Source organism: Lepisosteus oculatus, chromosome 20 (genome assembly GCF_040954835.1).
Source record: "Lepisosteus oculatus isolate fLepOcu1 chromosome 20, fLepOcu1.hap2, whole genome shotgun sequence".
Taxonomy (NCBI): Eukaryota; Metazoa; Chordata; class Actinopteri; order Semionotiformes; family Lepisosteidae; genus Lepisosteus; species Lepisosteus oculatus.
In genome coordinates, this window is record NC_090715.1 from 897,482 (window position 1) to 922,767 (window position 25,286).

Genomic DNA, 25,286 nt, shown 5'->3' on the forward strand with positions numbered 1-25,286 from the left:
AATCAGGGATTGACCGAGCGGTTTAGTTAATAAGTGAAATACTTATTCATAACCCCCGATTTTCTAGCAATATACCTGAGCGGCTGGTATAATTAGAGGCACATAAATTCTTTGTTCTTGTCACATCCCCTGCAGCCAGAGGGCACTCCATCTCTGTCCTGTCCCTAGTTTCCTGCCTGCTGTCCTTCCGGTCCCTCACATTACTCCTATCCTGGAGTCCTTGCACTGGCTTCCTGTCAAATTTCATGTTGACTTCAAAATCCTCCTTCTGACCTGTAAGGCTCTGCATACTGTAGCTTGCCACCTCAGTACCTGTCTGATCTACTATCATCGCTCTTCTAATTCTGGTCTCCTATCCGTCCTGTCCCCCAAGCCCATCTACACTCTATGGGTAACAGGGCTTCTCCTGTTATGCCCCAAAGCTCTGGAACTCTATCCCTAAGATTATCAGAGAGTCACCTTCCTTGTGCACTTTCAAATCATGACTCAAAACAACGGCTTTTATTTAACAATAATAAAAGACAAATGTTGGCTATTGCTATTAAAAATGTTTATCATTTACAACGGATGAATGTATTCTGGTGAAGATAAAAAGCACCAGTTAAAAAACAGTTTTTACAGTATGTATCAGTGCAAAGATCATGACCACAAAATAATGTTACAGCACGGAGTTCTCCACAGTCTTATCTTTATCAGTCAAACTAAAGCTGCACAGTCATTCTCCAAGTGCATACAGAGAACAGAACAGAAGAAGGCCGGATATATGTTTGCTGCACTTACCTGCTGATACGTGTTGCATAAGAATGCTCTAGTATCACTTATGGGATGTGAGGCTGTACCACCTTAATCAGCTGAAACCATCATGCAGAGGAAATGTAATAGTTGAATATCTATGGTGCAAGCACGACTGTTTTTAAATGTATTTCTAAGAACCCTCAACAGTCAAAGAACTGCATTTGCTGATTAATTTCAGACCATTAGATCCTTTAAGGCAGTGGTTCTCAAACTTTTTGGACCAAGTACCACCCCTAATCCAACCAAAGCATCCAAGTACCACCTACAAGTCATCATCTCATAGGAACCCCAGAAATTCTCAATGACCAACATGAGCGCGTGTGCACACACACTCACACATACATATAATAAATATTCTAATAATAAACTTAATTTGATATAGCGCCTTTAAAGGTGGCTTCTCAAAGTGTTTTACAGAAAAAAAAACATTAACAACAACTAATAAAAAAGCACCATTTCAGTGAGAGGGGTGAGCCTGTTTAGTTGAGCAAAGCAGATGTGAATTAATTTATCGAGCCTTGATACAATTCACAACAGAGTCTAACAGATTTTAAATCGTCAGGCATTTTCTTGACGGCAAAGGTCTCGCGGTGGATGTTGTAATGCGTACATTAATTTCTGGAGCAACCTCTCTAATTCGTGCAACTACACCGTTATGTCGGCTTGTCATTGCTCTGTACAAACCGTCTGTACAAACTCAGACGCATTTTATCCAGTCGAGGCCATTCTCTTCGATAAATTCATTCAGAAGCTGAAATATGTGCTCTCCTGTAGTTCCTGTTGGTAGCGGTTTACAGAACAGAAAGTCTTCATGGGACATGCCCTCAAACTCGTATCTAACGTAAACGAGCAAATTGGCCAAATCGACTACAGACTCAGTGTACTTTTGATATAATTCTTCATTTCACTAATTCTATGAATGACCGTGTCTTTCAGGGGGAGGGGGGCAGCAGGTCGAGCTGTTTAGCAGCTTTTTCTCCATACATAATACGTGTCAGCTCTTTTGCCAACGGTAAATAAGGTTCTTCAGAAATAGTGTACTGTAGCTACCTGCTTTAGCAATCCGCAAACTTGTATTTTTCCGTGTTTCCGTTTTTATTTCCGTATTTATTTAAAGTTTTTATTTCATGCGCATGGGAGCAAAACACAGAGACGCTCGGTGTATTTTTCTCAAATTAGAACAGTTCTTAAATATTTTTCTGTTATCACGCTTTCGTGTGCTCACAAGATTACCTGCGTTTGTAGCACGTATTTCTATGCATTCCTGTGTTTACAACGTTGGCATTGTTCCAAAATCACGCACATTCTCCTTTCTCCCTATTTGCTGGAGATACAGTAGCTTTTTTAAATACAATTGGTTATTTGCATCCGTAGCACGCATTCCTATAGAGTGGTATAGAATTACAGAGTATCTCTTGTGTCCACTAAAGTATTAGCGCGCACTGTATCGTAGTACGTAGGCTGCGTATTCGACACGTATTAAAATACAAAATATGAAAACCCGTCCCGATTTTTCAGCGCACACGACACAGTTCCATGGTCATTTGGCGTACCACTTTGCGGCACTCCACGCACCACTGCCGGTACGCGTACCACAGTTTGAGAACCACTGCTTTAAGGCAATATCGAGCTGTGCACTAACACAGCTGAAAGACTAATATTGACATTTTCATTTAATGCATCAAAAACTAAGTAAATTAGAATCTCTGATATTATAATTAAGCAAAATTCAGTGATTTAATAAAATGCACTTAAACTGCACATGCAAACATTGCACTGGAATCTAATTTCAAACTAGACATTGAAATACTTATCACCATCAAATAAATACTGTATATAAAACAGTGACAGAATAATTCTAAATTTAGCAAATGCTTACATAATTATTTTCTGTTATTCTCTAATAAATATTGATGAAAAGCCTTTTCTCTGAATCCCCTGTTCATTTTCTTGTGTTGTATCAGAGTAAATCACCGGATTAGCAGATATACTTCTTCCTTGTGCCCTGACAGGGCAGGTGTCGGATTGTACCCCCTGTCTTCCCCCATTTACACCTTAAGCCACAAAACAGAGCTTTTCAGAGCTTTTAAGCATTGTCTCATGCCAGGCAACAGACACAAATGGCTAAATATTTAGCATAAACACCCTGTCTAAGCTGCCACACTCCAGTCCTGTGAAACTGCTAATGCAGAAACAAAAAGAGCTTCACCTCGGAGCGCAGCAGTCCTGTTCAGGCTGGCAGCTGGCCTGCACACAGAGCCCTGTCGCCTGGGCGCGATTCTGAGAGTCCTGCGTGAGGGTGTCCCCGCCTTTGGAACTGCAGACCAGCCTGAAGCGCTGCAAAAACCTCCTGGACCTGATGTCCCTGCGGATGCTGTGCGTGGCGAAGGCGTAGAGGAACGGGTTGAGGCAGCTGTTGACCAGAGCAAGAGACCCGGCTATGTTGGTGCCCACCTCCAAAACTTTCCCCACCAAGGACGTGCCCTCTGTGGACACTTTCTTCAAAGTAGTGTAGACGTACAGCAGGTTGAATATGTGATAAGGTAACCAAAAGACAAAGAACATCATTACAATCCATGTTATCAGCTTCTCCAGCCTCATGCTGCTGGCGAAGGTGGTTTGCTTCACCCTCCTGGTGAGGCAGATGTAAGAGGTGGTCAGGATGGAATAAGGGATGACGAACCCCAGGAGTGTCTCCAGCAACAGGAGCACCACTCTCTCGCTGTCTGAGCTGTATGTCCTGGGCAAACACTTCTTCTGCAAGTTGCTGTCCTCCACCACGTCCCGGACTTTGATTGTGGGGCTGGCGAAGAGGCTGGCGAGGGCCCAGATCCCCAGGAGCACAGCGTTCTCCCCCCTGCGGCGCAGCCACAGCTTGGCCTGAGGGTACAGCACCATGATGGATCGCTGCACACTCATCAGGGTGACGCTGAGCACGCTGGCGTACATGCTGCAGTAGATGATATAGGACAGGAACTTGCATGGGCCGCTTCCAAACACCCAGGTGGCCAGCAAGGCGTAGATCCAAAAGGGCAGGGTGATGAGTGTGAGGAGGTCGGTGATGGCCAGGTTCAGCATGAGCTTCACGGTGAAGGTGACTCTCCTCAGCTTGGTGAGCAAAGCCCAGATCACCACAGCATTGCTGGGGACCCCCACCAGCACGCAGAGCCCCAGGACAACACTGGGGGCCACAGCTCCCCGGGTGTGATTAGAGGCTGTGCTGTTGGACTGCTGCATTGTGAGAAGACCAGAGTGCTGAGAGACACTGACAGTCAGCTGGCTGAGGAAGTTGGTAAAAACCTCTATGCAATGTGGAGCTGGGACAGCTCAGAGAGATAAACTGATAGACACTGACAGCTGGCAAAAACCTCTACATAATGAGGAGCCGGAATCTGAGCGCTGATTAAGAACAGGAACGCCTATTGTACAGAAGTTGTTTTCATTGTACAAATGAAACCTACCTGGTTGAAGCACTCTGTATGACGATGAAGCCTTACCAGGAAGAAGCTTTGCATATGGTTAAGAAAGCCATTGTTCTCTTTAATGGCAAATTAACCATCGGTTCCTATAATTATGTTTTTTTTTAAAGGAACTGGATTACTGAAGTTGTTGGGGACCACAAATCAGGGCTAAAGAGGTAAGACGAACGAATAAAAGGTCTAGAAGAACCAAAATTCTCCTGAAGTGGAAAAGTGATCTAAAGGGTTTTCTGCCACAAGCCTCTTATATTGCCTTTGCTCTCAGTGAGCCTCCTGCTCATTGCGATGAAACCTCAGCTCCGCTGAGCCCTGCAGGGCAATGCACAGACAGACACTAAGGCAGAGCTACTGTACAAGTGCACAGACAGACACTAAGGCAGAGCTACTGTACATGTGCACAGACAGCTGCATAAACAACTACAGCCATTTTGTAGATGTACATTAAGCTCATACAGGACAATCAAAAAATGGTTCAGTCGAGCAGAAGGCAGGATTTCGAGTTTATACTTCAAAAAATTAAAGGGCAGTTCAACTGTAGCAAGTTTTCTGAGCTTAGCTGAATTCACCACATCAAAATATAGACATGTCACATTTGAATTTCAAGATTGCTGTAAAAGGACCCTCCTCCATAAACCAATAAGAACAGATAGGTAGTGCTGGCTATTAAAATGTATACCTACCTTGATATTGGGTGTTTGTTTACATTGTTAGATTCATTTTTATTGTTTCAGAAATGCTCCTGCCGTTTTGTTGCCAGGTGTATAATGTGACTAGTTCTGACTCACTGTGAAATTTCTAAAAGTAACAGAAAGTAATAAGACATGAAAAGCTTGATGTGCTAATGACACCGCGCTAATGAAGCTATTATTTTCCACATGTTTTCAGTGTATTTATTCAATACACTTCAGGAATATTTGGATACCTCTGCATGATCTTAAAACTTCAAACGATGGAGGAAGGCCAGTTCTGAAAAGGCAACCCTGTGAACTCCAACATTCATCTTAATCAGCTACTGCTCCAGCGCAAACAGTGTAATACCCTGCACAGACCCCTTCAAGATACTGAGTTTGTACAGGGAGGCTGTTTAGAATGAAGGCAGTGGGAACCTCTGCTCCCCTGGGGAAGTAGGGTGATTAATGACCCCAGCTCTGTCAGTGACTAACTTTCTCAGTGCTTCATGATGAAGTCAAGTTGAAGTTTGTTTTTCATGACTGTGCAGTTGTGGTTTTCAGTGTAATATCTTTCCCTGGGTCTCTGTGAGACGGTGTGGTGATAATTCACTGGCTTAGTCTCATCATTCCCAGGGTGTCTGGTGAAGGCTGGGCTCGGAGAGTGGACCTTGGTTACTTATCGAGCAGTCAGAGAACAGCTCTTTTTCTTTTGAGGGTGGGTATGGGCTGTCCAGTGCGTTTTGTAATTTCTGTCTTTAGCACTTGATTCCTACCATGCCTGCTGTAAATCCTATTTTACCCTAAACCATGTGCATATTTTCACTCATAGATAGATTCAGCCTTCCCCCAAGTATTTACTGTATATGTTCAGGTGGGGAACTGCGTCAGCATGCATAGGCTGCAAAGGAACAAGTAATAGGTTTATTCCATGTTGAAAAAAAGAAGAGAGAGAACACAAAGATTCGGCCATGGAGCCTTCTTCAGGTGTGAGAGAGACAAGGCAGTAGGCAAAGGTAATGTAGAGGGAGAAATATATACAGTATATGTTTTATTCCTTCATGGGGTACATCTGTGGAACATACAATTCAGGAAGACATTCATCTTAAATGCTAATATCTTTGATAGCTGTATTTTTTTCCTTTCGCTCATTAAACAGACAGTTCATAATGTATTAGGCTGGTAGGAAACTAACAGCAGTAAAAACAATAACCTCTTCCATCGTTAGTAACACTAATATTGTTAAACTTGTAGTCCAGATTTCCATAATTTTCAAAAAAGAAAAAAAGGGAAGAGGAAAAAATGTAATCTGTTGAAGGAGGTAAAAAAATCACATGATAAAAATATGAGGAAAAAGCAACAAAGATCTAATTCACTTTTGCTCAGGTTACAGTTACTTGCAAATGTAAAGATAAAACGATATGCAAATTGTTTTCAAGACAACAATACAGGATTTTGGAAATCAGTTAGCAATCCAACCCAAATCAGTCAAAGCCTAAATGCAGGAAACAAAAAACACAATCAACCCTATTCATTTACTTCTGGTCTAGTTTCTAACAGTGGTTAAGACAAAAGATAGCAGCAAAAAAAGTGTCTACACAGACCAACCTGCTCCAGGCACTCAGTCTCACCCCTCTGTTGTGTGGTGAGATATCCACACAGAGTTTAACAGCAGCACCTCTCAGGCAGCCAGCAAATCAGGCGAAAGACAAAGTTGTAAGAGAATTAAATGTGCCATCTATCCAGAATCTACTTAAATAACTAATTTCTCTTTAATGGAGCAGTAATATTTAACACTGGAATTATATACTTTACTGTTAGCTTTCCTGTTTCAATTGTTTCTATTCTATTAAACATAAGATTTAGCTTAAGATTTATTTCAATAAAAAGTAATCATGAAATCTAAAATACACAAAAGATTTACTACCTTTGTTTTACTAAACCTCCAAATGAGACACATTACAACTGAGGGTTTAACATCAAACTAAAAAAAAACAGTCAATGCAAGCCAGTAACTACAACACTTAGTATAATAACTGAAGCCCTTATTGTTGATGTAAATGAAAACAATTTTAATCTGCATGGACTCACCTGCAGGGTACAGCGGGCTCTAGCTCAATTTATTCCATGTCACAGAGTATATTGTTTTCATAAAATGCATACTAATTTCCTTGTTGAGGGGTGTAAAAGTGCGTAGTTTGTTTCAATTTCTATATATCTTTTGTTTTCTTGTGAAAACACCATGCAAATCATTTCAGCATCTGAGTTCTGAATATTTTGGAAGCGGATCAGAAACAGACTGCAGAGAAGCACCTGGATGTACTAGGTCATCTCATCTTGTTGGCTGAAATGGTCACTATTGCAAAGACAAAGCGCTGTGAGCACACCCTTCTCCTGGGCGTCTTTCCAGAGGCTACGTGAGGCAAAGGCGTACAGGAACGGGTTGAGGCAGCTGTTGAGGAACGTCAGAGATCCTGCTACATCGTTGCCTGCCTCCCACACACTCTCCAGCTTTGCAGATGCGTCCATATTGGAAGTCTTCAGGAGGATGGCGCAGACTTTGAGCACATTGAAAACGTGGCAGGGGAGCCAAAAGACAAAGAAGGCCACCACGATCCGAGTGGCCACCTTCTCCAGCCTCGTGCTGCTGGCGAAGGTAGTTTGTTTCACCCTCCTGGTGAGGCAGATGTAAGAGGTGGTCAGGATGGAATAAGGGATGACGAACCCCAGGAGTGTCTCCAGCAACAGGAGCACCACTCTCTCGCTGTCTGAGCTGTATGTCCTGGACAAACACATCTTCTGCAAGTCGCTGTCCTCCACCATGTCCCGGACTTTGATCATGGGGCTGGCGAAGAGGCTGGCGAGGGCCCAGATCCCCAGGAGCACAGCGTTCTCCCCCCTGTGGCGCAGCCTCAGCTTGGCCTGAGGGTAGAGAACCATGATGAATCGCTGCACACTCATCAGGGTGACGCTGAGCACGCTGGCGTACATGCTGCAGTAGATGATATAGGACAGGAACTTGCATGGGCCGCTTCCAAACACCCAGGTGGCCAGCAAGGCGTAGATCCAGAAGGGCAGGGTGATGAGTGTGAGGAGGTCGGTGATGGCCAGGTTCAGCATGAGCTTCACGGTGAAGGTGACTCTCCTCAGCTTGGTGAGCAAAGCCCAGATCACCACAGCATTGCCGGGGACCCCCACCAGCACGCAGAGCCCCAGGACAACACTGGGGGCCACAGCTCCCTGGGTGTGATTAGAGGCTGTGCTGTTGGACTGCTGCATTGTGAGAAGACCAGAGTGCTGAGAGACACTGACAGTCAGCTGGCTGAGGAAGTTGGCAAAAACCTCTATGCAATGAGGAGCCGGAACAGCTCAGACAGATAAACATGGTAACTTTACATTTTTGAAAATAAACTGAAATTTCATTTCACATTTTTAAGCTAACTAATTTTTCTATTCCAAAGCAGAGACCAGGAAGAGTCAATAATTATTTTTTAATATTATTTTTTATGCCCAGAATCTGAAAAGGGAAGTATATCTTTGCTTCTGAAATTGCCACATATAGTCAAGCCTTATTGCACACACTGAGAGATTAGCAGTGACAATATAAAATAGTTCATATAACAGACATAGAATCTGGCCTGGGGCACCTTCTGCGTGGTGTTCACAATGGTTTCCTGCCCCTTATACATGTTGGAGTGCCCTGTGATGGATTGGCAACCTCTGTCCAAGGTATTTTCTGCCTTGTGTCCATTGTCTGCCAGGTTACAGTACTCGACTGAATAGTCCTTGAAAATTAATGGATGAAAATGGACATATATAAGTCTGGGATTTAACATTAATGAGCTTCTCACCATTTCATAGCACTAAACAAACAGAACCAACTAAACAGACTTCAATTCCTACTTCACTTTGCATAATATCACTTCCAACAGCCATGTTTCACCCTTCATAAGAATCACCAGCATGACATGCAGAAGCTGTCTCTGGCCAGTGAAATGTGTGTGTACGTCTCACATTTCAGTACAGTACAGTATGTTACAGGAATCAACATTTTTGTTCTTTTTAAAATGTTTCATTTAATTTGAAAGATAATATCGTATGCATGTAATTATTTAACAGTGCCCATTAAAAGAAAGGCATAATTTTCAGCCAGCGACATTTGGGTTGTGACAGCACTTGTAACTCAGGCACCAGATTTCCTCTGGTGGAAACAGGGGGAATGCTTATTTTGACAAATTAATTCACTTACAGTCTGTGTTCACTTGGTTACTGTTCACTAGAAACCTTAAGTGGTGGATGAATAGCGGTCTGGATAACATACAGCCAGCAGTCATATCACCCTGCAACTCATCACTGACAGGCCATTGAAACTAAGCAAGTATGAGCCTGAGGTATGAGGTGTTAGTAAGGCCAGTAGGTGGTCACCCTGCAGTCTTTCTTGTAAAAAAAAGGGTCCGTCCTTTGGATGAGACGTAAAACCAAGGTCATAACTCTCTGTATTTATTAAAAATCCCAGTGTGTTTCTTGAAAAGAGTAGGGGTGTTAACCAAACGTCCTGGACAAATTTCCCATAACAATCATGGCCTCCTAATAATCCCCGTCTCTGAACTGGCTTCATTACTCTGCTCTCCTCCTCACTGATAGCTGATGTGTGGTGAGCGTTCTGGCGCACTATGGCTGCTGTCATCATCCAGGTGGGGCTGCATACTGGCAGTGGTGGAAGGGATCCCCATTACCTGTGTAGTACTTTGAGTTGAGTGTGTAGAAAAGCTCTAAATATGTGTAAGGAATTATAATTATTATGTTATTTAAATCACTGATCAGAACTTGGGCAAAGAACCATCAGCTCTCTGCAGCATCTTCTTGCCCTAATAACACCCCATTGAGGGTTGCCACATTAAACACTAAACAAATACCGTGCCCATATCCCAGAGTAACACATTCAAGGTGCCATTTACAGTCAATCACGTCAAGATAAAGCTATCTACCAAAAAGCATGTTCAATAAAAATGTCATTTAAATTAACCACTACTGTCCCATTAGAACCCACTGCTGCTACTTAACAGAGGTAAATCTTCTCAAAGATGCTTTCATTAGAAAATACAAATAATCCTGTCTGGTTTTACAAATTCAACTTCAACAAACGAACAGCGGTATTCTTATTAGAACGCACATCACATTCATTACTGCACGTTTCTGTTTTGATTTCAATTATCATACAATGGTAGCCATACAGCGACGTCTTCTGTCGCAAAGCCGGAGTCTGTCGTAAAACGGAAACGGGCCTCTTTGTTGTCCCGGATGTAGTTGTTTGTGGATAGTGGAGGGAGTGTGTGTGATTGTGGCCGGAATTTATTTGTTCGGTGCAATTCTGTTTTCTTTTGTTTTACATTTACAGAGTTCTTTAGAGAAAGGGTCCTTAGTCTTTATTTTTTCGCGGTGTTTTTTTTTACCACCGTTTTGCTTTTTGTGGGAATTAACAGGCTTTAGGAGAATCATGTCGGTCGTGCCTCCCAACCGATCACAGACCGGCTGGCCCCGCGGAGTCACTCAGTTCGGAAACAAATACATCCCGCAGCCGACCAAGCCGCTCACCCTGGAGCGCACCATCAACCTGTGAGCCTTGTTTCTACTTCCTTATCGTTGTTTGTCGCGGATCTTGCACAGCATTGCTGAACGAAAAATCTTATAGTATTTAATTTGTCTCTTTTTTTTTTGGCTATGCTGTTTTCTGTAAAGATCTCGACTTAAGTTTGTAATTGAACTTGCTTTCTGTCTGAACGATGGCGTAGAAACTCAGTATTGAGATGAAACGACTTTGCGTGGCCAGGCTAAATGATGGATGAGCCAGCTGGTGTCTTTTGAAAATGTTCCCCTTTACTGTGGTAAATGACGAAAAAGACTTAAGACTTAAGGCTGCAGGACGAGGAAATTAGTTCTCAAGCTGTAGGAGTCTTGTGCGTTAAAGGGCGGCCAGTTTAATGCCAGTCAACAAAGAAAATTTGCCAGTATGATGTTACAGTTCACCCATTTTCTCACTCTTTATCCAGTATAGGGTCACAGGGAACACTTGTGCTGAAAATGTCGTGCAGCACCAGTACACTACCAGGCTGAAGCCTTGGATGGGGCTCCCTCTCTGGGCTCCTGCAGCGGGTGTTGTCACCGAGCTGATTCGCTGAGTCTCTCTGTTGCAGGTACCCGCTGACCAACTACACCTTTGGCACGAAGGAGCCCCTGTACGAGAAGGACAGCTCGGTGGCGGCGCGGTTCCAGCGGATGCGAGAGGAGTTTGAGAAGATCGGGATGCGGCGGACGGTGGAGGGGGTTCTGATCGTGCACGAGCACAGGCTGCCGCATGTGCTGCTGCTGCAGCTGGGCACCACCTTCTTCAAGCTGTGAGTATCCAGCAGGGCTGGGGTGGCGTGTGTGACCTCCTGGCTATGAGGCTTGAGAGTAGGAACGCTGAACGACGACCTCCAGGAGAGGAAGCCATGGTTATCTAGGTGGCTAGTTAACTCAGGACAAGGCATTCTGGGTGAAGTGAAGAATTAAGACTGCTCTAAGGTGCTGACAGAATTAAGCCCAAGGGATCACTGACAGCTTAATGAGAGGAAAACCAGGGTCAGGTGGGATGAAGGAGGAGACAAGTGCAGGAGCTGGTAGTTGGAGTAAGCTAGGTGGTTCAGGCCGGCTCCTCGTGTGCACTCCAGGACCATCTGATCAGCAGCCACACAAGCAAGCAGGACCACATGACCCCTTGTTTGTAACCTTTCTTGAGTCCTGATGTCTTTATCTTGGCTTGTGTTCAAATGGAATTTTCTGCTTCTCTCAACTGACTCCTGCTTGCAGTTCTTATGTCTGAAATGGCTGCAGGTGTGTGTTGTTTTTACTGCGGCTCATTGAGTTGTTTTGTCTTTCAGACCAGGTGGAGAATTAAACCCAGGGGAAGATGAAGTGGAAGGACTCAAGCGCCTTATGACAGAGGTATTGATTTAGTAAAGAATTTCTTGTCTATCAAAAATGTATCTCTTTACACAGGTTTCTTTCTGTTTGATTGGTATTCTCATAGTACACTATTTTGCTTGATGTTTAAAATCCATTATCTGTGGTAGTTCATTTAGGTTAGCTTCTGAGGCTGTGATAGCTAAGCACTGATTTATAAGCAGGTTGTGTTTTCTTTTGTGACATCCATGTTCTGTCTGCTGTGTAGCACTACACACACTGAGTCTTCTCACAGTGTAAATGGAGAAATCCATTCTTTCTTTTCAGTTTTTTATGATGTGTGAGTGTTTACTGTGTTTTTTCATCAGTTTCATTAAAAGACTTGTGCTGCTGCTTTTTGGCCGACATGCAATTAGTTTTTAAAAGTTTTTTAATCACCAGATTCTGGGACGTCAGGACGGAGTCCAGCAGGACTGGGTGATTGATGACTGCATAGGCAATTGGTGGCGACCCAACTTTGAGCCTCCACAGGTTAGTCCTTCAGTTTAAGTGCCTACACACATGCACACAAAGTACAGCTGAGAACATAGGGAAGGTTACAAGATAAGATCACTTTATTGGCCATATACAATTTCTTGTATTAGGAATTTGACTTTTTGTATACCTCAACTTGCTCTCCATAAGACACACAGACAGGGAGAGAAGCTTGGGGTCAGAGCACAGCGTCAGCCATTTATACGCCACCCCTGTAGCAGTTGGGGTTAAGGGCCTTGCTCAGGGGCCTAACGGCATAGGATTCCTCTGGCAGCTGCGGGATACGAACCGGCAACCGTCCAGCCACAGGCGCAGATCCTGAGCCACAAAGCCACCGCATGGCCCCTACAAGTGAGAGGACCCCTGTTTGGCCCTACAAACTCGTTTGGTTGTTTGTAGATAATTGATCTGAAGAACTCATCCAGTCATTTCTCGAAAGAAACCAGCGTGTCAGCTTCAGTAGCATGGCTGAGTAGCTTATTTCTACTTCCAGCTATACAAGAATACTGTGAATACTGGAAGGATTAAGAAAACAAAAAGTGATCTACTTTCCATGTAACGTTTTACTACGGTCTCTTATTTAGTTTTTTTTCTGGCTTGTGTGAGGATTATTACTATCCATATTCAATCACAGACTGCTGGAAGCACAGATGTTTTATAAGTGTTGTACAGCACTGTGTATGTATATGTTGTGTGCTGACTCCCCTGAGTTGCTGTAACTCTTGTACCAGCTTCTCTTCCCACACTAAGGTAGTCTGTTCACATTCTCTTTTCGGTTTTGCTTTGCAGTATCCATATATTCCAGCTCACATCACCAAACCCAAGGAGCACAAGAAGCTGTTCCTTGTGCAGCTGCAAGAAAAGGGTAAGAGATTTGTTCTTCTGCTGCCTGACCTGAGGATGTTGGCTACAGAGCTGAGATTCTCAGATTCAATTCAATTTATTTTTATATAGCGCTATTCACAACAAGGTTGCCCCAGTGCGCTTAACAAAGCACGTGACCATACATGTTGTGAATACAGAACAGAAAGACCAGAAGACAATGGAGGAGAGGAACCAAAAAGTCCTTAGGAGAAAAGAACCTCTAGGGATCCAAGGTCAACTGGGTGCCCAACCCCTTTATACTTATACAATTAAAAAAAGGAATAAATTAATACCTAACAGGAAGCCAATGAAAAGAGCTAAGTATAAGGGATATGGTTGTACTTTCTGCTCCTAGTAACAATTCTAGCTGCTGCATTCTGAATTAGCTGTAAGGTGTTGAAAGAGTGGTGGGTGCTCCCTGATAGTAGGGTATTGCAGTAGTCTAACCTGCTGTATACAAGAGCATGTATTAATTTCTCTTTCTTTGAGTGGAGAGAATCTGCCCTTTTCAATATTTTTTAACTGTAGGAAGCATGTTTTTGATACTGATTTAACATGAGAGTTAAATGAGAATCTTGTGTCTAATATGACGCCTAGGTTGCATGCTGAGTCTTTGAGGGACATTTTAAATCCTCTGAATTAAGTGCTGAAGTTATAGTAGTCCTATCAATATTGTTGCCTCCAAAAAACAGAACCAAGCAATTAACTATAAAGTGATAATAGACGAGTTGTCGTTAGGTGTAAACGAAATGTATATTCGAGTGTCATTAGCCATATGAATGAAAGTTAATATTATGTTTTCGTTTATCCTACCTAGCGGCAGCATGTAGAGAGAGAACAATATTGGTCCCAGCACTGATCCCTGTGGTACCCCAAATTGAACTGGCGACATTGATGAAGCAGTACAATTATTAGATATTTAAACATAATGAAAACGATTAGTTAAGTATGAAGTTAAGGACGGTTCCACATAAGCCAACCTCAAACTCAACCTTGGTTTCCAGAACAGAGTGGTCAACCATGTCAAAGGCAGCACTAAGATTCTCTGGCATTATCTTGCATCTGCTTGTAGCTATAAAACTCAAGCAATGGAATGAGATCAAAATGTAGTACTGATTATGAGTGTTCAAAGGTTTTACTTTTTCACTTTAACTTTTGAGATTTTGCACATCTCATTGTTACTCCATCAGGCCCCACTGTTATCTGTCTCACTGTTATTAATTTGTTGCTGGTGTGTGAATGTATTGGGTGGATGCATTCTGTTACTGGGTCTATGCCGTATATGTTTGTATTGTATGTCTTTAATTGTATGAGATAACTGACCCAAATTCCATGCAATTAGTTGTGGGAATAAAGCATTGAACTGAACTGTTGTCTATAGTAAAAAAAAACATTTTGCTTCAGCCCTGTTTGCCGTGCCCAAGAACTACAAACTAGTGGCTGCTCCCCTGTTTGAGCTGTACGATAATGCTCCCGGCTACGGACCCATCATCTCCAGCCTGCCACAGCTTCTGAGCAGGTGAGTTCTGGGCTCTATGAGGGGAGTAGGTGCGGCCGAAGTCTTGTCCATTACGGACAGGAATCATGTCCACACACTTCAGACACATGCTGTGTCACATTGAGTTTTGCTTTGATGATGCTCTTGGTGTATTTACAATTGTTTTTTGTTAATATCCTGATATACGTTTAGCTCCAACTTGATCCTGGTGGGTTTAATGTGGCAGGTCGGGCTGATGTTTTGTCTCATCTGCATGTTTGAGGCTGTGTGTGGGTTCTCACGTTGATTAATTTCTGCTTGCAGGTTCAATTTTATTTATAACTGAGGAGATTCCTGTCCACTAGCTCCAGCGAGGGATTGAGCTGTCTCTGTGAGCGCAGCCTCAGAAGGAGCAGAGTGACCCGGCAGAGGGCTCTGTGGATTTGCCAGACTTTTTTGTCCAGTGTTTTGTTACAGCTGTTAAGAGATGTGTCTTGTTTTAAGGAATTAGTATAGACGTGATTAAAGCAAATGTCAACTGTTATAAATGAGGTGGGAGATTTTTTTTCTTTTCAAACATTTATTTTTTTAGTGTTGCTATCACTTTTATACTTCATTAAAACTGTTCCCTGGTGACCCAAAATCTTTTTTATGCTCTTTGACAAATGTCTCCCAAGTCTGTGTACAGTAGTGGATTGTTTAAAGATGTCAACTTGACCTATCCTATTTTTGCACATGAATGTCATGTGTTTTTGTAATAAAATAGCCTTTCCTTGTTGGCAGTTTCAAATTGTATCTGCTATTTTGGTTACTCTAGATGCACTTTAAGTTGCTAAATATTTTCACATATGAAATTATTTCAGTGGCCGTAGCTACTGTTGACATTTATTAAAGGATTTTGGTATGAATATTCTGGTAGATACGGATGTTCAAGACCTGCCTGTTTTCCACATTTGCCTGTGTTGGCACCAGAGCCATCAGCTTTGGCAGGTGTTCATCTTTGAGCTCTGTTTCTACCAGCACAGTGTTAATTTAGGATTGACTCATTCCTAGTCATCGTGACACTAGCTCATTTTGGACCCTTGCTGTAATTCAGGCACCGGACAGCAGACAAAAAAGTGGGCAGTGGTATTTGAGCATTCCAAACATGGAAGAAAGGAACAGCTAATGTCTGAACAGATGTCAAGTCTTCACAAAATCTAATTATCATCTCTAATCCTGAACTACCCTATATTAATTCAGGTAAACAAATGTGAGATAATAGCTGAAACTACCCTTTAAAGTCTGCACTTCAAGCTTCATCGTATGCTGACTTGTGAAAAATTCCTGAAAACTGAAAAATTCCAGGCTTTGACTGATTGCCCAACACCTTACATAAACAAGGGTTTTACAGTAAAATTACGTTTTTTTTTAAAGAAAATGTAAGTGAAATAACCGTGTCTTCTGAAAATCACTGATTTTTTTATGTACTGTATATAGACCCATAAGGTGTCGTATGTTTAAAAGTGTGACCGTGCTTGAGAGAAGTTTCAGTGACATCGTTAGCAATTTTAATACACCTTTACCTCACCATAAAAGCCTTATTAAAAATAAAATGTTTTATCCATTCTGATTAATCAAATTAAATGTTTAGTATCAGTAATAGTATGGTAGTGTGCAGAGGCTGCACGTGTCTAATAACTGAGGCTTGTAGGATTATTTATAATTGAACACATCTAAAATTATAAAGCTGTACGTTGTTGGTCTGAGGAGGCGAAAAGCAGGTTAATAGACTGCTTTGATAGTACAGACTGGGACGCATTCAGAGCTCCCGACACAGATTTAAATGAGTATACGGACGTGGTCACCAGCTATATTAAATACTGCACCGACATTTGTGTACCAGAAATGAAAATTAGGTCATTTCCCAATCAGAAACCGTGGTTCAACAACGACATTCGCAATAAAATAAAAGATAGATCCACCGCGTTCAAATCGGGGGACAAAGAGCTGTACATTATGCATTAGAAGAAGCCATAAAACACGCCAATCGGAGCTACAGAGTGCGGCTTGAAACGCAGTGCGCTGACACCCTGAGGCTGTGGCAGTGATTACAGTCAATCACAGGCTACAAGGGCTGCAGCCAGGAGATTGACACGAACAACACATCCCTGCCTGACGAGCTGAACCATTTCTATGCCCGCTTTGATGCTCTGAACAGGGGCAATGCTGAGAAGACCCCAAGTGTGCAAGGCAAGTTTGTTCTGAAACTCTCAGAGCAGGACGTGCAGAAGACTCTGAGCAGGGTGAAAACCCGTAAGGCTGCAGGGCCTGATGGGATACCACCTCGTGTCCTGAGGACATGTGCAGCCCAGCTGGCCACAGTGTTTACTGACATCTTTAATTCCTCCCTGTCACAGTCCATGGTCCCCACCTGCTTTAAAAAAAACACTATTGTTCCAACCCCCAAAAAGGCAAAAGTGACATGCCTGAATGATCTGTGGTGATGAAATGCCTGGAGAAGCTGGTGTTGTCACACATCAACTCCTCCATCACAGAGTCCCTGGACCCCTTGCAGTTCGCCTACCAAAACAACAGATCAGTGGATGATGCTGTCTCCCTGGCTCTGCATACAGCCTTGGAACACATGGACACTAAGAACTCGTATGTGAGAATGCTGTTTGTGGACTACAGTTCAGCATTCAATTCCATCATACCCAGTCAACTGGTGACAAAGCTCAGGGGATTAGGTCTGTGCAACTCTGTCTGCAACTGGCTGCTGGACTTTCTTATCGAGAGACCACAGGTGGTGCGGATAGGCAATAAAACATCAACACCACTCACCCTGAGCACTGGAACCCCACAAGGCTGCTGTCTGAGTCCAAGGTTGTACTCCCTGTTCACGCACGACTGCACAGTAAGACACAGCAACAACTGCATCATTAAGTTTGCAGATGACACCACTATAATAGGACTGATCAGTGATGATGACGAGTCCACTTACAGGGATGAAGTCTTACAGCTGCTTAGGTGGTGTCATAGCAATAACCTGGACTTGAACGTAAAGAAAACGAAAGAGCTAATAGTGGACTTTCGGAGACACAGGCCACACATTCACAGCCCACTCAGTATTGATGGAACAGAAGTGGAAACAGTCACCAGCTTTAGGTTTTTGGGAAAACACATCTCTAAAGATCTAACCTGGACTGTGAACACTGACTCTATCATGAAGAAGGCTCAGCAGCGCCTTTATTTCTTGAGGTACCTCAAGCGATGGGGGATGCCAATACATGTGTTGGTGAACTTCTACTGCTGCACCATCGAGAGCATCCTCGCCAACGGGATCACCGTGTGGTATGGCAACACCTCTTCGCGAGAAAGAAAGGCACTGCAGAGAATGGTCAATATGGCCCAGAAGATCATCGGCTGCGGTCTCACAAAGATTAAACAGCTCTACGAGGACCGCTGCCGTGGTAGAATTCTGGCCATCACAGAGGACAGTCACCACCCCGGGCATAAGCTCTTCACCCCACTGCCCTCAGGCAAGAGATATAAGAGCATACGGACACTTACCACTAGATTCTTCAATAGCTTCTATCCACAAGCAGTGAGATTGGCGAACACATTTAGCCATCCCCCTCGGACCACACCTACACCATCACCATCTACCTCTTTATGATTTCTTATCTATTGCACATCTCCAGTCATTGTTTACTCGTCTGTATTGTTTACATTCAAACTGTCTACATGTTTACTTGCACATTGTCTACTGTTCGTTTGTATATTGTCTTGATGCACTGTTTGCACTTTGTTTTCTTTTTTACACTTGTTTTTACAATCAAGAGACTTTCTCTAAGTAAGAATTACATTGTACCAGTAACGGTTACATATGGCAATAAAGTTCAAGTTCAAGTTCTGTACATTTAATTCCATCGCGATTGCGAATGCAAGCGAATGCCGCCGAAGTGGATTGTGGGTGTTGTAGTTCTTAGTATCTTTCTGTAACTCCAAATGTGATGCGGTTAAGCTGCGACTTGCTGGACTCCGTCTGAAAGGACGATAGAACTTGGAGAATGAGTTCAAAAAGAAGGCAACAGGACGATGAGACACAGGATCGGGATAAGAAGAAAAAGAAGGAAAGGCGAGAAGCGTCAGCGGAGCTTTTTAAATTGATTGAAGACGCGGAGGTTAAAGACAGAACAAGGGAGGCGTGGAGTAAGAAAGAGTGCTTTTCACATGGTGAGTGCGGCTGGCTGGCACCGGGGTCCGGAGCGCACTGTGTAACTGCGTGTACCGTGTAAGCCAGCAGTTCACTTTCGTATATCTCATAGGGACTACACCGTTATTATCGGTGGCGTTGACTTGGACACCCCCAGCCTTATGGACACCCTTTAGCTTTAGGATAAGACCTTTTTGCTTTCAGTGCGCAGCTTAATGTTTTCATTTCGCCCTGTAAAGCGCCCAGTTCTAAGCCGCTGCTTTCTCCGGCAGGGGGACAGATCGAGCTGGACTGCCAGCCCTTCCCGCACTGCGTGATCCGCAACTTCCTCCAGAGCCAGAGCTTCCTGGAGGGTCTTCGGCAGGAGCTTCTGGATCTCAGCTTCCAGGAGAAGTCCAACGACCTGTACAAATTCAAACAGGTACAAAGAAGAGGAGTACATAGAGACGCGCTGGTCTGCGATCCCAGTGGCACCGCAACAGATTCAAACACTGGGATGATAAAGCCACTCTGCATGTCTGTCTTTCTGTGAACCTATGTCTGCCTGTCAGGTTCTGAGGACTGAGCAGTTAAAACGTCCTGTTTTTAATTTGACAGTCGGGTGACTTGAAGAAGAGGAACGATGCCCACATTGCCAGTTTAAGGTGAGCTCTGAGCACTCCGAGGCGAGCTTGTAACCCATGTGAAAACACGCTGCACCGAGGAGCTGCTGGAGACGTGACGCGTCTGCCCGTGTGCTTCCTCAGGTCCGCACTGTTCCAGCAGTTCCGCTCCTGGCTGTCAGACGTCCTGCAGGTGGAGCTGGAGGCCACCGTGGACATTTCCTGTGCCCAGTACGAGTACACAGGTGGGGGGTCGCGATGCTGGCGCGCGCGTGCCCTGGGCGGGTGGAAGAGATCCTCAGCCGCTGGGCTCAGGAAGGGCCGCGTCTGTCTTCCGCCTCCCACGAGTCTTTGTGTCCCCTGCAGATGTGCTGCTGTGCCATGACGACGAGCTGGAAGGGAGGAGGGTAGCCTTCATTCTCTATCTGGTCCCTCCCTGGGACAGCAGTGACGGAGGCACTCTGGACTTGTACGGCACAGACAGTAAGAGTCCAAGAGACCGGGGACACTTGGCTGTGGCTTTAAATCTGCTGGGGGCCAAATTGCAGTTTTCTATCACTTTTGTATTCATTGTTTTCAGGGAATTATCAGCCCGAGCAGATAGTGAAGTCCTTGGTGCCCTCGTGGAACACCTTAGTCTTGTTTGAGGTCTCGCCAGTCTCCTTCCACCAGGTGAGGTGTGGACTCGCTCCTCGATGTCTCCCTTCAGCCCAGCTGCAGCGTGAGGGATAGGAGCACAGTGCAGGGGAGGAAGCACGTGGGCAGAGCAGTTTAGACCTCTCTAGCTCATTAGGTTGCTCGTTAGCTGATTGATGGCAGAATCTCACCCATCTTTCTGCTGAGGGATGCCCAGAATAATAATAATAATAATTACTTACACTTATATAGCGCTTTTCTGGACACTCCACTCAAAGCGCTTTACAGGTAATGGGGACTCCCCTCCACCACCACCAATGTGCAGCATCCACCTGGATGATGCAACGGCAGCCATAGTGCACCAGAACACTCACCACACATCAGCTATCAGTGGGGAGGAGAGCAGAATAATGAAGCCAATTTATAGAGGTGGATTATTAGGAGGCCATGATTGATAAAGGCCAATGGGAAATTTGGCCAGGACGCCAGGAGGGGTTTTGGCGAAAACCCCTACTGTTTTCGAGAAACGCCCTGGGATTTTTAATGACCACAGAGAGTCAGGACCTCAGTTTTACATCTCATCCGAAGATATACTGTTTACAGTATAGTGTCCCCGTCACTACACTGGGGCATTAGGACCCACATGAGCCGCAGGGTGAGCGCCCCTGCTGGCCCCACTCACACCTCTTCCAGCAGCAACCTTTTTTCCCAGGAGGTCTCCCATCCAGGTACTGACCAGGCTCACACCTGCTTAGCTTTATGTGGGTTGCCAGTTGTGAGCTGCAGGGTGATATGGCTGCTGGCATATGGATGGGTTGTTGTGGTGAAGAGGAGCGACTCTGTAGGTTGTTTGGTGCGCGGATCCGTGTGTTAAGTCAGAGACCCTGGTGACGCCCAGTGTGGGGTCTGGCGGGCTGGCCGCTCAGCTCCGCTCTGACTGACGGCCGCCCCCCTGCTCCTCCGCAGGTCTCGGAAGTGCTCTCGCAGGGAAAGGGCCGCCTGTCCGTGAGCGGCTGGTTCCACGGGCGCTCCCTGGACAGACCGCCGCGCCAATTGGAGCCCGCGCTGGCGCGCAGCCCCCACCGCCCGCGGGACGTGAGTGCAGCCTCCCCCCGCCAGCAGAGAGGACAGGGATGAGCAGTGTGGCACAACGGAGCAGTTAGAGCAGAGACCAGCCACGCAGGCCTGAAGCTGTCCATTCTGGTTTTCTTGTTCCCTTAATGGTTGAAAGAGATTCAGGAAGTAAAAGGAACAAGAACTAAAAAGTGTGGACAGCAGGGATGAGACACACTGCAGAAGGTTCAGAACGAGATTACAGGCTGTTTGAGTCTGCAGTTATCTTGATATCATATACGACAATCTAAATGATGGAAGTGTGTCAGTTATTTGGTCCAGACAAGTGTGAAATGTGTCCTGCAACTGTGCAGCCGTTCTGAACCAGTCAGACTGAACTGCAGAACCTACCTACCAGAGGACTGCTGCTCCACTTTCATGCATGAAAAGTTATTATTCATTTTTTATTATTATTATTATTATTATTATTATTATTATTCATGCTAAGCTGAAAAACTCAGGTGTGTGCATTCAGTGTTTTATCGAGCCCTGGATCATTGTTCATGCCTTTCAGCCCGCGTGTCTCTCCCCTCTCTGCAGGAGGCGCTGCTGTACGAGTGGATTAACCCAGTGTATCTGGACATGGCGTACCAGGCCCAGGTACAGGAGGAGTTTGAGGACACTTCTGAGATCCTCCTGAAAAACTTTCTGAAGGTGAGCATCTTCTCCCCTACTTTTTTAATAGAAAAATGTTAATTGGCTACAATGGCAGTACTGTACTTAAATCAAACAGACAGGAAACAAATCTTTTTCATTTATCTGGACACATGATGTGTGTGTTACTGAGACAGTGGAAGTAGCGGTACCTCAATGGTTCTTTTTGTGCAGTGCAGATCCTTCCTGCGTGTTGGCCTTGCAGATGTGTGGAGATGTAGATCATTTCTTTTCTTTGCATTGGCTGTAGGAGCTGTGCCTTAAGTATTGCACACAGATGTTTAATGAAGGCAAGTGCAAAGTACTACATGCAGATTGCAGAAACATAAAATATGTTACGTAAGGTAACATAAATGATGTATTGTGAGACAGTTCCTGGAAGCTAGCTGTGAAAAGGGCTGAAGTGTTTATCTTGACTCATTTTCTCCTCTAGATATGCTGTGGTAAAAAGGCAAACAGGATGTTGGTATATATAATTAAATATTGGTTATAACTGTACAGTGCACTAGAAAAAAAAACATTTAGGGAATTCTAGAATCTTAATGAACATAAATAACATTACAGGCTATTCCTGGGCTTAATGGAAAGTCCTACACTTAATAGTTTTCTTCTTTCAAACTGTTAGCTGGATGAGATAATCAGGCCTATTGTTTTCAGTTTTCTGACTGAACTATGGATTTTCAATTAGAAATTTAAACATTTAAATAAATAAAATTCACATAATATAAAAACAGCTATTTATTTATACTGCACAACAATGATATCTTAACAGCTGGAGTCTGACAACTGGCCTTATTGAGCATCACTATCAACTTTCTGTCAGAGCTGCAGCAAAGTTGCTGTCGCTGCCAGACTGTGTCACAAGCCTCGGCCGGGTTTCTGTTTGAGATGATAAAAACTGGACTATGATTTCTGTTATTTTGTTGTGAGTCTAAAAAGTGTAGAAAGTGGTCCAAACAGCAGTGCTGCTGCAAGCCTCTCAGGTAAGACATGATGGGCCACTGCCGGGCTGAGACAGTGGCCACCGCTGGTCTGGGTGGTCTGGTGCTGTCCCGCACAGCACTCAGGGCTGAAACGACACCTCGCTGTGTTGCAGGAAGAGAAGTTTAAGATGGTGAACGACGCTCTGCGAGAGACAGACATCGAGTGGGTGAGAAGGGGACCTCCCAACAAGAGGTAGATACTGCTTGAGAGCCGCTCTATGCCAGTGGCTGTAGGTGGTCTTTTTGTGAGAGAGTTTGTATTAATTTTAATGCTGAGACACACAACGAACCCAGCTCAGTGGCTATATGTGCAACAGGCAGCCCCTGTGTGTGCAGTGTGCAGTGTGCAGTGTGCAGTGTGCAGTGTGCAGTGTGCAGTGTGCAGTGTGCAGTGTGCAGTGTGCAGTGTGCAGGTGAGACAGGCAGCCCCTGTGTGTGCTGTATGCTGTGTGCAGGTGAGACAGGAAACCCCTGTGTGCTGTATGCAGGTGATACAGGCAGCCCCTGTGTGTGTTGTGTGCAGTGTGCAGGTGAGATAGGCAGCCCCCGTGTGTGTTGTGTGCAGTGTGCAGGTGAGATAGGCAGCCCCCGTGTGTGTTGTGTGCAGTGTGCAGGTCAGACAGGCAGCCCCTGTGTGTTGTGTGTTGTGTGCAGTGTGCAGTGTGCAGTGTGCAGTGTGCAGTGTGCAGTGTGCAGTGTGCAGTGTGCAGTGTGCAGGCGAGACAGGTAGCCCCTGTGTGTGTTGTGTGCAGGTCAGACAGGTAGCCCCTGTGTGTGTTATGTGCAGGTGAGACAGGCAGCCCCTGTGTGTTGTGTGCAGGCGAGGCAGGCAGCCCCTGTGTGTTGTGTGCAGGTGCTACAGGCAGCCCCTGTGTGTTGTGTGCAGGTGCTACAGGCAGCCCCTGTGTGTTGTGTGCAGGTGCTACAGGCAGCCCCTGTGTGTTGTGTGCAGGTGCTACAGGCAGCCCTGTGTGTTGTGTGCAGGTGCTACAGGCTGGCCGAGGAGGCTGTGCTGCCCTCGTGTGTGAGCCAGTGCTGGGAGCTGCTGTCCTCGGAGCCCTTCTTCCTGCTGCTGTCCAACTTCACCGGCCTCAAGCTGCACTTCCTGGCCTCGGGGAGCGAGGAGGACGAGGAGGACGGAGCACGCGATGAGGGGCAGCCGGCTGGGGCTGAACGGGAACTTCACCCAGAAGGAAGCCGCGAGGGTGAGAGAGATTCTAGGCTGCTTTTCCAAAGTTATTTGCTACAGGTGCACTGGACTGACTGCATGACCGAGATACCAAGCAGCACTATATTCAGTGCTGCACATTGGTGAATGGAGTGTCCAGAAAAGTGCTATATAAGTGTAAGCAATTATTAGTTATAATTATTATTATTTTTATTATCGTCACAAATGCTGGCTTTATAAGAAGAGTGGCTGGTGTGTGTGATGACTTCGAGTCTCCTTTTAGCTGGGGGAGATCAGAGTTAACAAGCAACTGTTTCCCGTCCCCAGAGCCCGGCGTGCCCGGCGTGCCTGTCTGCCGGGGGGAGCTGCAGCGCTGGAGCCATGGGGACTACACCCTCATCCACGACACCGACCTGGAGAACTCCGAGTTCGCCCTGGACCTGCTGCTGCACTGCGGCTGCGAGGGTGAGTGTGTGCTGAGAGGACAAGGTGGCAATGTGGCTCAGGGGGCAGGGGGCAGGGTTCTGGCCTCGTACCTGGAGAGTTGTGAGCTCGGATCCCTGCAGAGTCGCTGCTGTTGTACCTCTGAGCAAGGTGCTCAACTGAAACACCCAGCGACATAAACAGGTGCCAGTGCCAGGCGCTTTTGAATAAAAGTTTCAGCCAAAGTAAGCTTTATTACTATTAAATAGTAATTAGTAGGACAGCAGAGGGAGGTGGGGACTTGTAAGCATGTGTTTTTAGTCGTGTTGTGTATTGCTTTCAGACTGGCAGCCAGAGTTCGGAGGATTTACATCCTACATTGCCAGCGAAGAGGATGAGGAGGTGAGCTGGCCGTGCGCTCAGAGAGGCGGGGGCAGAGCAGGGCTGGGGGGGGGGTGGAAACTGCTTGGGTGGGTCTCAGCGTCTGCTCCGTCAGGGAAGTGGGTCAGGTGGGCCAGAGCACCACACCGCTGACATTTCTCTTCATCTGACTTCCCAGCTCCTTACGATATTCCCAGAGAACAACTCCCTTGGGCTGGTGTACAGAGACAAGGAGACCCTGAGGTTCGTCAAGCATATTAATCACCGGAGCCTGGGAGAGCCTCCACGAAGTCCTCACGCACAGAGCTTTTACCGCTTTTCCTTCGTGTACTACGAGTGACATAAAGGACACAAATCCAGAACCAGTGT

General features: G+C 45.2%; 4 protein-coding genes across 5 annotated transcripts; 2 read left to right on the forward strand and 2 right to left on the reverse strand.

Moving 5' to 3' along the window:
• Positions 1-535: 535 nt before the first annotated feature.
• Positions 536-4,141, reverse strand: LOC102692170 (leukotriene B4 receptor 1-like). The gene has a single exon (XM_015368444.2). It carries the CDS (start codon positions 4,030-4,032, stop codon positions 3,001-3,003), a length of 1,032 nt encoding a protein of 343 aa, XP_015223930.2. The 5' UTR covers positions 4,033-4,141; the 3' UTR covers positions 536-3,000.
• A 2,763-nt stretch (positions 4,142-6,904) lies between these two features.
• On the reverse strand, positions 6,905-8,320 carry gpr190b (G protein-coupled receptor 190b). Its single transcript, XM_006641508.3, has one exon. It carries the CDS (start codon positions 8,219-8,221, stop codon positions 7,265-7,267), a length of 957 nt encoding a protein of 318 aa, XP_006641571.2. The 5' UTR covers positions 8,222-8,320; the 3' UTR covers positions 6,905-7,264.
• Positions 8,321-10,225: 1,905 nt separating this feature from the next.
• On the forward strand, positions 10,226-15,307 carry nudt21 (nudix hydrolase 21). Of its 2 annotated transcripts, none has more exons than XM_015368395.2 (7): positions 10,226-10,558; positions 11,137-11,337; positions 11,863-11,926; positions 12,311-12,415; positions 13,208-13,283; positions 14,687-14,801; positions 15,084-15,307. In XM_015368395.2, the coding sequence occupies exons 1-7, from the start codon at positions 10,440-10,442 to the stop codon at positions 15,103-15,105; spliced, it is 702 nt and encodes a 233-aa protein (XP_015223881.1). In that variant the 5' UTR covers positions 10,226-10,439; the 3' UTR covers positions 15,106-15,307. The 2 variants fall into 2 exon arrangements, with proteins under 2 accessions (XP_015223881.1, XP_006641491.1); XM_006641428.3 differs by having other exon boundaries at positions 12,326-12,415.
• Positions 15,308-18,744: 3,437 nt separating this feature from the next.
• Positions 18,745-25,279, forward strand: ogfod1 (2-oxoglutarate and iron-dependent oxygenase domain containing 1). Its single transcript, XM_006641427.3, has 13 exons — positions 18,745-18,977; positions 19,230-19,378; positions 19,555-19,601; positions 19,704-19,804; positions 19,926-20,042; positions 20,140-20,231; positions 21,162-21,290; positions 21,849-21,962; positions 23,059-23,138; positions 23,930-24,150; positions 24,441-24,578; positions 24,880-24,938; positions 25,096-25,279. Exons 1-13 carry the CDS (start codon positions 18,812-18,814, stop codon positions 25,255-25,257), a joined length of 1,575 nt encoding a protein of 524 aa, XP_006641490.1. The 5' UTR covers positions 18,745-18,811; the 3' UTR covers positions 25,258-25,279.
• The last annotated feature ends 7 nt before the right edge of the window (positions 25,280-25,286 follow it).